Source organism: Typopeltis vanoorti, chromosome 20, assembly GCF_054136105.1.
Source record: "Typopeltis vanoorti isolate ZY-2024b chromosome 20, IOZ_Tvanoo_1.0, whole genome shotgun sequence".
NCBI lineage: Eukaryota > Metazoa > Arthropoda > Arachnida > Uropygi > Thelyphonidae > Typopeltis > Typopeltis vanoorti.
Genome location: NC_143568.1, coordinates 49883324 through 49896583, shown reverse-complemented (window position 1 = coordinate 49896583; position 13260 = coordinate 49883324). Strand labels below are relative to the sequence as shown.

Sequence of the window (13260 nt, the reverse complement as noted above, 5' to 3'; positions counted from 1 at the left end):
ACAACACCTTTGCTTCACACAGCTGTATAAAACAAACTACTTGATAGAATGACTTGCAGTTTTACATGGATGCTTATGACAGATATACCAAATTAGGGGGGAAAAATCTCTTGCCGATAGTGTGCCATCTATGGTTGAGAGTGAGGACTTTTCAGACCACCCTCATATATAACGAAATCACAGTGTTGGTGGCTTTAAAGCAGCTAAGGATCTTGTGACTATTACTTTGCAGCAATGCTTCAGGAGATCGTATATTAAAACCATTACTCGATCCCTAAGACCGGCGACAATGAAAGGTGTGGATTTTAACACGTTACCAGTGTTAAAATCCACTGGAAGGCAAACAAAAAAAAAGACAAAATTGAATTACAGAAGAAATTTTTAATGAATGGTTCCATCAATGTTTTCTTCCAAAAGTTAAACGGTATTTGACGGGGAAAAAAAAAACTGGACTTTAAAGTGTTTTTGATTATAGACAATGCGCCTAGCCATCCTGGTTTAGAACACCCGAATGTGGAATTTTGTTTTCTGCCACCTAATACAATATCCTTTGTACAACCACTAGACCAGGGTGTGATCGCTACCTTCAAAGCTTACTATATAAGAAGAACATTCCAATACATTTGGATAAACTAGATGAGGATAATTTACTGACAGTTATTGATGTTTGGAAGAAGTTTTCTGTTTTTGATTTCATCAAACTTGCTAAGTTGGCATTATTAGAATTGAAACCATGAACTTTAAATCATGCTGGAAAGCTACTTGGCCAGAATATGTTCAAAAGAAAAACCCCTTACCTTTGCATACAACTGAATATCCCAATATCATCAGATTAGCACATGCAGTTTACGGAGAAGGATTTGATTATTTTTCGTCTACAGATATTGTAGAATTGATGGTTGACAAGACTGTTAGAGATAATAAAATAATAGATGTCCTTGAGAGTCTCGATGGGAAAAAAAAAGTGATGAAGAGATTCCGCCTGCTGCAGGATTAATTAAAGAAGGACTTCAAATGGCTAATAATTTGCAAAGTCATTTCTTACACATGGTAAAAATACTGAACGAGCTGAACAGTTTAAACGTGAACTTCAGTCATGTATGGTGCGATATGGAGAATTATACAAAGATCTAGTCAAAACAGGATCTCAACGATTAATTACAGAGTTCGTGATAAAAAAAAAATTAAAAAATCGACCTTCAGAATTATTGGAAATTAGTGCTAATTTAGTTCGGTTTTACTGAAGAAAACGCTTCGGAAGTAATTTAATTCCAGTCTCACATAAAAGAATGCGGCTACTGTCAGAAAGTGAAGAATAAAATTTAGCTAATAATCATATGCGCTAGTGTATTTGGGTCTTTTCGAATTTGTTTTGTTAGTGACACACTATTTTCTTTAAGGAAGATACACACACACACACACTGAAAATAAGTATTTAAAATAAAAAAATATTATCCCATTAAAATTAAATAGTTTTATTCAATGATTTTCGTATGTTTTGTTTGTAAATACCTTATTGTTCGTATCGTGTTTCCACATCTGGAATCATTCTTCTATTTTTTTTATATGCACATTATTCTTTTTTTTTACACGGTTTTCATTTACACCTTTTTTCTGTAACCAATCTACCGTGTAAATAGAGAATTGGGTGTACTGTCTTCTGGATGTAACGAAGCAGAATTTCATGGATATATTTAAAAAAAAAAATGTAGCATGCTGATCCTTGTTCTCTTTAGAAAGTTCAGAGTGTGTAGGAGGGAAGGATGCTGGGAATGTGAAAGTTATTGGTCAAATCAAAACAAAGCCAATTATTTTGAAAATATCGAAAACATCGAATAAAAATTGCTAAAATAATCCTTATATTGTCTATACGTATGTTAAAAAAAGCATAAAAATAATTATGTAAGGATTACAGTAAAACCTCGCTTAACGCGAATTCGATATGCACGATTGAGTGAAATGATACTGTTTCCAGCTTTAAGCGAGTGATTAATCAGTACGCGATTTTTTACGTTATGCGAAATTTTTTTGTCGCCAATCTTCAGCGAGTGTAACTGTAGCCTGGGATACAGTTTGTCTGCAGTTCGAACTACAGGAACCCCCGCTTAACGCGAATTCGATATGCGCGATTCAGTTATGCGTACAAAAATGATATAATTTCTGGCTTTAAGCGAGTGATTAATCAATTAACGCGATTTTTTTATGTCGCGCGAAATTTTTTGTCGCCATTCTGCAGCGAGCAGAAAAGCTGGAAGTCATTAAAAGACATGAAAGAAACGCTAGTAATACGATGATTGTGCGAGACCTGGGATACAGCGAGTCTACAGTTTGGATTGTATTAAATAAGAGACAAAGAATACAGAGAACAAGGAAAAGTTGCTACTTCTTTAAGCATGCAGATCACCCGAAATAGAAGCCATTTACTGATCGAGATGGAGCGTCTTCTACCACACTGGATTGAGGATTATAACCAAAAAAGAATACCTCTTAGTACAGGGAATATTAAGGCAAAAGCTCTCAATATTTTTACCTCATTAAAAGAGACCAAATTTCAAGAGGAATGTGAAAGCTTTACTGCGAGTTTCTTATGGTTTGACCGTTTTAAAAATCGAACTGGACTGCATAGCGTAAGAATAACTGGTGAATCTGCTAGTGCTGATAAAGATTCCGCGGCTAAGTTTCGTGAAGAATTGCAAAGAATAATTCAGGAGGGTGATTATGACGATAGGCAAATATTCAATGTCGATTAAATTGGTCTCGTTTGGAAGCGTATGCCAACAAAAATTTAGCTAAAACTGAAGCATCTCAACCAGAATAAAAGTATCTAAAGATCGTCTTACGCTAATATTAGGAGACAATGCAGAAGGCGACTGTAAAATGAAGCCTATGTTAGTTTATCGTGCGCAAAATCCAAGATTCAAGATGTTTTGAAGAAATCATCACAATTGGAAAAGAATTTGGATTTAATGAACTGGATAATAAAGATGTGAGAAACTTTCTCGATTCCTATTCAGAACAGTTAAGCGAGCATGATCTCCTTCATTTAGAAGAACAGCGTACATATGAAGAAGAAAATAGTGTGCGTGAACAAGAGGAGAATGTTACGACTAAGAAGCTAACTGCAAAAGAACTTGAGCTAGTTTCAATCATATTGAGCATGCTAAAAAAATTTTGTTTGATGCTGATCCTGATATGGAACGAAGCTTCGAAGTCCGCCGAAATCTTGATAAAGTGTTCGCCAGCTATCGCAAATTGCATGGGAAGATAAAAAAAAGTCGAGCACGATTCAAATATCTTTACTTGATTTTTTTTGTAAAAAAAAATTGTTCAATCAAATGTTTAGACATTAAATAAAAATTTAAGCAATTGATTTTTATTAACTTTGATCTCATCCTCTAATATAGCTTATACTGTAATTTTTTCCCCCAAATTTACCCTAACTATTGAATGAATTAATATTATTCTTATTGTTTATTGCATTCGCTTAGCGCGCATTAATTGATGGATTAGTTATTCGCGTTAATGAGGGTTGCCTGTATCTATACCAGTGGCATCGCGTGCCCATTTAGGTTGGGTGCATTCTCGTGTGGCTTATGCAACCCTCCCTAAAAAATGCACGTCAATTTGACCGTATAATTGCGTTTTATTGATGTATGAAAGTTTTATAAGTGCAAAGCGCATCTTAATTGGTCTAATGCAATTAATTGTAGGATAACTCTAACAATTATGATAATTTTAAATATGGAAAGCATAATGGTCAAATGAACAATAGCTCCTCGCGCGCGCCAATTTATGTGAGAAGCACAGAGGGTTTAGCCTTCGTGGTGAGATTAATCATTGGCAAATGCTAGAGTGAGACACGGATAATTTGATTTTTAATACAGTCATATAATACGCACAGAAATCGGAAAAAGGAATCAATTTGGAAATTATTATTTTTCCAACCTCCTTCGACTATAATGATATAGATGAACAAGATGAGTTTTGCCACAGCCCAAAGCTCTGACAGAAAACGGATCATTCACTAGATCGTCTGAGCCGCCGTAGCTCAGTCGGTATAGACTGAAGTTGGAAAGGCCTGGGTTCGATTCCTATCAGTGACGTAAGGAACATTTGGCTATAGCGGTGACCTAAACACCTCAGTTCATACTTCCCGCACTCAAAACAGACGAAATTCATAAAACAAAAACAGCAACTCATGACAAATGTCAACGTCCATTTGGATTGGTTGACACAATAATCAATCACAGCCACTGATTTCTGGGTGCCATTGTCTGACCCTGCATCCTACCTCGCCTTCTGGGTGGTTTTAAAACCACTGGAACGCTAAGAATTCGAACCACTGTACGTCTGTTCAAAGGGCTCGAAGCTGTCCGTATTGACTGCACACCCGGGCTATTAACGCGAATGTAATGCAATGTTTACGCGTCGAAAAGTGTCTTCGTGGAGCATTAGATATTGTTTGATTTTAGGAATCACACGAAGCCAGTAAAGAATCAGGTAGTCTTTACAGGAATAAATGCAAAAACATATAATGTCAGTTATATTGCTATTCCGTGTGTGTGTGCGCTGCACACCTAGCACCCCTGATCCATATTGTGTTTATTGAGAGATAAAATATTAAAGAAACGAGATCATACGAATATCAAGAATAGGAAATGAGATGAAAATATTAGATGAGCTAGCACACAAAACAAACAAGCCCAACCTTTTGTATTTTAAGCATATGCCTCTTAAACGCAGGCACCCATTATATAGATGTCAGCTTTTTTTTATATATATATATTTATATAGAGAGAGGTTTTAAACCTGGAACCTTAGAAACACGGAAAAATTTACAAGTCTTCATTACTTGTAGATTAACTACAAGTAATGGAAATAAAATTTAAAATGACACCGCTAGCTAAAACAAAGGACTGTATGTGAGAAGTGGGTAGATGATTGAAAAACAGAACTGTCAACTTTAATGCTTTGATGTGGTCACATTTGAAGAACGGAGGGAAATAGGAATGAAAGGTATGAATTCTATGGAAAGGACAGTAAGAGAGGGTTGCAACAGAATTAATTGATGTAGAATGTTATGTAACTAGACTGATGCAGCAATTCTTTCTATGTGGCACTGACTCGAAAAATTAAGATGTACAATGCCAATAATACAAAGAACAGCGCTCCAGCTTTGCATAAATTGGAGAAGTTTTCTCCCCCACCCCACCCCACGCACACACATACACTTGTGGACGAAGTACATACTCATTAGCAGTATGATTGAACAATCTGGAAAATTAGTACAATATTGATTTACTTTATTTTATTTATTTGTGTGTGTGTGTGTGTGTGTGTGTAATGGAGACGTTAAGTTTAGAATTCATTTAATGATAGTAAATGATCATATTTAAGTTAAGGGATATTATATCCCATATTGTTTCTTAGCCGAATAAGAAACTCAAAGAGTTCCATGCCGAATATAGAAACTATATAAAGTTCGGCGATTCCAAGCGTAAGCAAATACCTGGATAGTGCAAAGGTTCATGTCGCCGAATTGAAGCCTTTGACTCTTCATTATAATTAATAGTAAATGATTTTACTGCTCTGCATGAGCCCTACATGTTGCTTACGGGAAGCTCGAATTGTATTTGAAGAAAAGTTCCATATTTTGTCCCATAACTCAGGTTCCTGTATTTTGTAACCCTTCGCCTTCCCACATGATAAATTTAACATGAGCTACCAACTTTGGTGGAATTCATATAAAAGAAAATAAAAACAGATATATCAAATTGATTAATTTATTACGTTGCTATGAGCATCATCATTTTTTAATATATTTTGCTTGTCGTTCTAGGAATTAGAAGACGCATTGCTAGCCACTGAAAGTGTTGTTATTGCGGATATCTGTGCACGCACTTTAAGGTACTTGACAGGAAAGAAAGACATTCTGTAAGTGATTCTCTCTCTCTCTCTCTCTCTCCCTCTCTCTCTCTCTCTCTGTCTGTGTGTGTGATTGTTTTTATAGTTTCCACAATGCATACAGGAGGATGATTTACAGAAGATAACGTTGTTTTTAGTTAAATAATATATAAATAAATCTAATCTTTTTAAAGGTATATTTATAACCATTCAAATTCCAGAGTTTGGCACTGTCCATTTTTTATAGTTTGATAAATTAAATCAAACCTGTTTTCTGTTAATTAATCTCATATTCGGTGTATGTGTGACAAAATCAGCAATAGTTCCATTCTCTGATCTTTCTTTGCTGGTTTTGTTTTCAAGTGTTACCATTATTGTAGGATTTCTAGTAGTAGTGTGTTTACAAAAAAAAAAAAAAAAAAAAAAAAAATATCCCTAGTAATGTGCAATTTTAGCCATTTGAAATCGTATAACAGTATAAATTATATCACGTATTATTTTTATTGGCTTACGGAAATCATACAACTTTCCGTGGTTTACTGTAGCTTCGGATTTCATTTATCTTTCTAAAAAATTTTATTGCTAGAGTTGAAAAATATTCGCATTGATATTACAAATAACTTACTCGTGCATAAGTACATAAAATGTTGCAAGTAATACAATACTGTAATCTGAACCGGCAAAAATTTTGACTTAGTTATTATTTATTTTTGTGAAATTGCTTATTTCCATAGTCAAAAATATATTTGTGTTAATGTGTTTGAGTTACTCCTCTACTTTAGTTGCTTTTTTTTACCAGTGCACTGATTTTACAAATAACGATCCTTACGCATAGTAGAACATTTTAATCCTAAATATGGCAACGTATGCAAACAATGTAATCCAAAGAGGCGAAATATTTTGACCCAGGTGTTGTTTAAAATGTTCGATGCGAGTTTTCAATACAGATTTCGTTTTTGTTGTATAGCAAATATAAACATACCGCTGTCTTGTAATTTGCCCATATATAAATTAACTTTATTTTTTATTTTGCATCAAAATTTAATTTGTTCTATAAATTGTAGTGAATCTCCAAAACCAGATTTCATCCACCCACAATGTTGTCCAATAGGAGGAAGCCGCGACAAATGGAATTGTCAACACCATGGTACACCCAGTTTACATTCAGTCACAGCATTGACGAAGAACACCTAAAGATCTTGGTCATTGTTTCACGAATTTTTGTTTTCTGAGACGTTTGCATTCACATCTTGTCTTTGAGATCTTTCCCTTAATTGTACAAAAAAAAAAAAAAAAAAAAAGTTACGAAATAATTTAAAATGACATTCGTTGTGTTTGTAGAAAATCTTGTTTAGAAGTGTTAGTTTGTTGATTTCAGCTGCTTGATCTTTTCTCCGCGCTTTAAGTGAAGAATTAGCGATCAAAGCTTTTATGCCATCCCACTGCTCTTTCTTATATCTCGCACCGATCTCTAGTGTAAAAACTGTTTGTGCTACCTTAACTGTATAATTTGAAGTTTCGGCACTGCCTGATCTGATAAAGAATGGCATCAATAATTCGACAAGGCTCGTTATTGAGATCATGTAGTACCCTCTTTCTTCATCAAGCTCATTCGACGACCATCGGCCAGGTCTGCACATCAAGTGCCTTAGAGGTTTCCGCTCTGTTCGATGAGGAGGCTTCACTGAATACTTATTGATTCCCATTGGACACATTGATTTTTGTGTGAGAAGAATGTTTCGCCGAGAAGGTCGGCAGCTTGCCTCCGCAAACATTCGAGGGCCTTTGCTGCTATCGAAGGTTAGTTCTAAGAGCTGGATTGCGGCGTGGGATAGCCAGGTTCACCGACTCATTACCTCCTCCCCTCTGTGTGTGTGTGTCGTTGACAGGTATCTTCCCGTCGCCGTCGTTCCCTCTTATATTTGACGTGGCTATTTCTTTATACTGTTGTGCTTCGGTAAGGATTGGGGAGGGTGGAGGTGGTCATTCTCGAGCCGGATGTGTCATGCGTGATGACCTGTGCCACCTTGCCTCTCAGCTAACCGCAAGCGAAAGGTATGCAACACAAAGCACTTGATACCTGTTTGGGAAACTGGTTATGTATGTGCTTTGCCTGTCGGTAGTTATTGGCGTTTTTGACCGCGCATGTATTGCATCGCTGCTGAAGGCCACATGGTCGTGCTGAGATAGTGCCGTGGACAAGAAGCTATCTGATAAGTGTAATTGTTCGTTATGTGGTCCATTAAATTAACCGTGTTCACTTTTTTTGTGAAAGCGTCAATATCTTTTCGTTGTTCAGAAGGATTTTCGATAATAATTGCCTCCTTATAATGACATTTTTTTATATTGAATAGTTGAAGTAAAACTGTGTATTTTTCCTGGTTTTCTTTAGCTTATGAGTTAAAAGCGGCCATATTCGTCTGTAGTTCTGTTATAAATTGGAAATAAAAATTTTATCTCATTTTGATATGCTCCAGATAGTCTCTCATAGCGCTGCCGTCGGATAAGTGCAATTGTTCATTACGTAACCCAGGGCTGTACAAACGAGCGAAAAAATAAAATAACAATTTGAATCGAATGCGTATTAGATATTTTAATTCTATTACTAATCGATAATCTCGATGTTGGTAATTTTATTTGGTGTTTTTACATCACTATATACCCACGTGTTTTCAAATATTAGATGTGTCAAAGAAGCGTTCTTACACTGTTTTGTTCCAACGCGCATATTCCGGGCGCTCACGGGGAACGTGAGCGCGCCATTTGTGCGTAATTAGTGTTGTTCGTTTGTTCAGCTATCGAGGTTGCGTCGCTGCTGCTCACCAAATTATCAGATACACATTGTGATGCTGCCTTCGGATAATGTTTTTTTTTTTTTTTTTCTTTAAATGCGGCCCTCGGATTACCTAAGGTGGACAGCCCTGACGTAACCTATTGTTGGACATTAAAGTGCAAAATTTTCATCGTCGTTTGCATACTCGCGTGCGCTCACACACATTCTATGTGTCAATCAACAATCCTGACCTTTGGTTTTTCTCTTGCATGTTCATATCATGCTTTGTTTTTCAAATCTCTTTTCCCTGCAAGAAGAAAACCACGATTAATTTTCTAAGTGGATATGTTGGCTATTACAACTAATGAGTTCAACTAATGAGAGGGACATACTCTCCAGGTATATCAATTTAGTACTCAGCATACACAGGTATTTTCTCGGTGCATCTGCTCAGGTTAAACCTTTTCTGCGATAATTTAGAATCGTGTCACCAAACCCCTGTAAATGTGAGTCTGTCTGTGATTCGCTTTTACAGAATTCCACTACTCCTCCTAAACACCATCATTCAACAATTTCTGATAACTATCATTACCGGTTGGAACATTTAATTTACGCGTTCCGGCCTTATTTGCAGTATCGCATGTGCTATTTCTCTAATTCTTCCAGTACTACCAATTAACATGTTTGAAATTTGGTTTTCATTTGATTTTGTTAATTTCGAAATTGGTTGTTTCCACAGTTTTTTGTTAGATACTCTAACTGTACGGTATCAAATTCGGCTTCGCTTCTTATCAGTTAATAGTCAGGTAAAGATACTCCATGAGGCTCCAGATGCATTACCTGTATATTCTGCAACACTATTTTACTTTTTAATATTTTGATACATTTTTATATTACACAAATGAATTTCCTTATCAATTTTTCAAATGCTACTAGGAGCAAACGCGTATTTTTATTGTGATGATTAAAACTCATTACATGGTTAACCTGCTTGTTCCTTTAATCACATTACAGTTGATCCTTAAACAACGCTGGGGTTAGAGGCTCCGACCCCCCCCCCCTCTCTCTCTCTCTCTCTCATTGTTCGAAAATCCGCGTATAACTTTAGACTCCCCAAAAACTAAACTTAAATTAAATATAAGGTAACCCTCGTATAACGCAGATGTTAGGTTCCATAGAAATGCCGCGTTATGCTAGACTCAGATCACATAGAAAACGTAGGGTGAGGTTCCGAAATCTTTTTTTTTTAAATAAATAAATAAATAAATATATATATATATATATATATATATATATATATAAACAACAATGACATACTCAACAAAAATATTTTTTTATTTAATCAGGTAATTCATGTAAGTTAAGAAAACATATAAACTATGAAACAAATACATAGCATAAACTCATAAAATTAAAATTTGTATTGCACATAATACACAGATGTTTTAGGCAAAATAAAGTGTATACTTTCATCGTCATCACTGTCTTCAAAACTAACATTTCGTAGATGTTCTTTATTTACGAGTGGCCAGACGTCATCATTATTTGAAATCTCTTGGACATTATTATTACTACTACTACTACTACCCAAGACCCCATGGAGTCAAATACTCATCATTTATATAATTCTCATTGCATACTTCGGCTGGTTTAATTATCAAGAAGTCAGTAATAAAACCTTACTTACCACTTTTCTGCAATTTTTTTTTTATTAAGTTCATGATATGTTGCTAAACAAATATCCAATTATCTTGTGAATTTTCCGGAGCGCTCCATTGAGGGATCATCATCCGTAAAATAACTTCTGCTAATTTCTTTAAACTGAATTCTTTAACGGATTCATCAAAATCAGAATCTTCGGCAGAACTTTATTCATTTCGACGTCATCTATTAATTGTACCAGTTCCTCCTCATTTAAACCTATTTTCCCATCAATTAATTTACTAATTTCGTTTTCAACCATATCGCAAAAGCCTTCTAAGTGGCCATTACTATAAAAGTAAATTTTTTACATAAAAAAGCATTACATATTACATGTAAATCATCAGAAAATAAAGTGCTCAGCTTGAGATTAACACACTTATGATTTTTAATGCGCTTTTCTGGCAGAAAACGAAGACAATTTCAATTGTCTTCGTTTACTGTAAACAATTTGACGTACATGCGTGCTGAAGAGTATTTCCCCTAATTACATGTGCAATACGGATAGAGTCCTGTTGCTCGGAAGCCTTACCGATAACATAAACAGTCAATTAACCCATATTTTGTATGGTGTGTATATATTATATATACTGTATTCTTACAATAAAGTAAGCTAGAAAAAAGAAAATGTTATTAAAGAAAATCATAAGGAAGTGAAAATACATTTACTGTACTCTAAATGTATTTTCATGTATTTATTTCACGTGAATAAATATAGGCTACCAAAAGGCAATCGTATTGCTGCTTTTTCGTTATTAAGGCATGAATCGTTATACCTGTAAATAAATATGAATAATTTATTTTCGTTTTGGTAAATACAGTGTATATTCACTGTATTTATTGATATCCTAAGTTTACGTCGTCTGTTTACAAAATGAATCGTATGCCTGTCAGTACCTACATCAATATTGTCTTATATGATAACACTGTAGATGTTATACGTATTACTAATATTAGACATCAAAAATGAAGAAGATAATGTGAAAAATAAATTATTCATTACTAATTATATGAAGAGCCAAACGCTTCAATTCGGCCACATGAATTGATTTAAGTTAAGGGATATTACATCCCATATTGTTTCTTAGCCGAATAAGAAACTCAAAGAGTTTCATGCCGAATATAGAAACTATATAAAGTTCGGCGATTCCTAGAAATACTCGGATAGTGCAGCACCTGACCCATTTGGTAGTGCAAACTGAGGCAACTCATAGTAAGGGTGGAGCAAGCTCCGATCACTATTCTTGGTGTTTACCCATAATGTGAACTTAGCTCCTAGGAGCTGTATTACTGTTCTACATTATGAGAGAAGGTCACTTCACCTATACATGAAGGTCACTACCCGGACGGGTAGTGACCTTCATGTATAGGTGAAGCGGGCTCTAAAAATAAGACGAACCCGAAAGATCGCCCAACTCAGCGTTGTTCCACTCGATGACAGGCTCACCCCGTCACCGAGAAGAACTTCTCAGCATTGGCTCACATCACCAAGCAGAGCCATAATCTCAGCGGTGGCCCCACTCAGAGACAGGCAAAAACCTATCTCCAAGTGGAGCCTCTCAAAACCAGATCCATCCCGCACCGGTTTCCACCCTCATTGGGGTCTCATCAGTGAGACCTCAATAAAGGTTGAAACCGCTCTGGGCAGTGACCTTCTCTCATAATGTAGAACAGTAATACAGCTCCTAGGAGCTAAGTTCACATTATGGGTAAATACCAAAAATAGTGATCGGAGCTTGCTCCACCCTTACTATGAGTTGCCTCAGCTTGCACTACCAAATGGGTCAGGTGCTGCACTATCCAGGTATTTGCTTACGCTTGGAATCGCCAAACTTTATATAGTTTCTATATTCGGCTAAGAAACAATATGGGATGTAATATCCCTTAACTTAAATAAGTTCATGTCGCCGAATTGAAACCTTTGGCTCTTCATATAATTAATAATTTATTAGGACACCTTCTTGGCAATTCTCATTGAAGGAATGTAAGTTCTGTTCGCTACAAACTTGGTATTAACTAGGTCTACCTACTCACTGATGAGACCCCAATGAGAGTGGAAACCGGTGTGGGGCGGATCTGGTTTTGAGAGGCTCCACTTGGATGTAGATTTTTGCCTGTCTCTGAGTGAGACCACCGCTGAGATAAGGCTATGCTTGGTGGGGGGGGGGGGGGTGAGCCTACCACTGGGTAGAGCCAATGCTGAGAAGTTCTTCTCGGTGACGGGATGAGCCTGTCATTGAGTGGAACAACGCGGAGTTGGGCGATCTCTCGAGATCGTCTTATTTTTAGAACCCGTTTCACTTATTCATAAGGTTGAAACCCGTCTGGGTTTCAACCTTATGAAACCCAGACGGGTTTCATAAGTAGTTTCAACCTTATGAAACCCAGACGGGTTTCAGAACGTATTACTGTTCTACATTATGACCTTCCCTCATAATGTAGAACAGTAATACAGCTCCTAGGAGCTAAGTTCACATTATGGGTAAATACCAAAAATAGTGATCGGAACTTGCCCCACCCTTACTATGAGTTGCCTTAGTTTGCACTACCAAATGGGTCAGGTGCTGCACTATCCAGGTATTTGCTTACGCTTGGAATCGCCAAACTTTATATAGTTTCTATATTCGGCTAAGAAACAATATGGGATGCAATATCCCTTAACTTAAATAAATTATTCATATTTATTTATAGGAATAACGATTCATGCCTTGATAACGAAAAAGCAGCCTTTTGGAAGCCTAGTGCAATCGATACGATTGCTACGCGGTAGTCTAGCCCATACATTAATGAATGAATCGTAATAATTTATTTTCTGCTAATTATTATTGTAACTAATTAATAACAGTCATTTTATGCAGTTTTGATTTAATACTGCATCTTTA

At 36.0% G+C, this 13260-nt stretch overlaps 1 protein-coding gene across 1 annotated transcript in view; it reads left to right on the top strand.

The window, feature by feature from the left end:
- The window catches only part of lgs (BCL9 domain-containing protein legless), a 684040-nt gene that overhangs the window by 194979 nt on the left and 475801 nt on the right, over positions 1 to 13260 (top strand). Inside the window, exon 3 of the mRNA XM_090410672.1 lies at positions 5840 to 5934. Coding sequence (XP_090266798.1) covers positions 5840 to 5934 — 95 coding nt within the window. The remainder of the gene's footprint in view (positions 1 to 5839; positions 5935 to 13260) is intronic.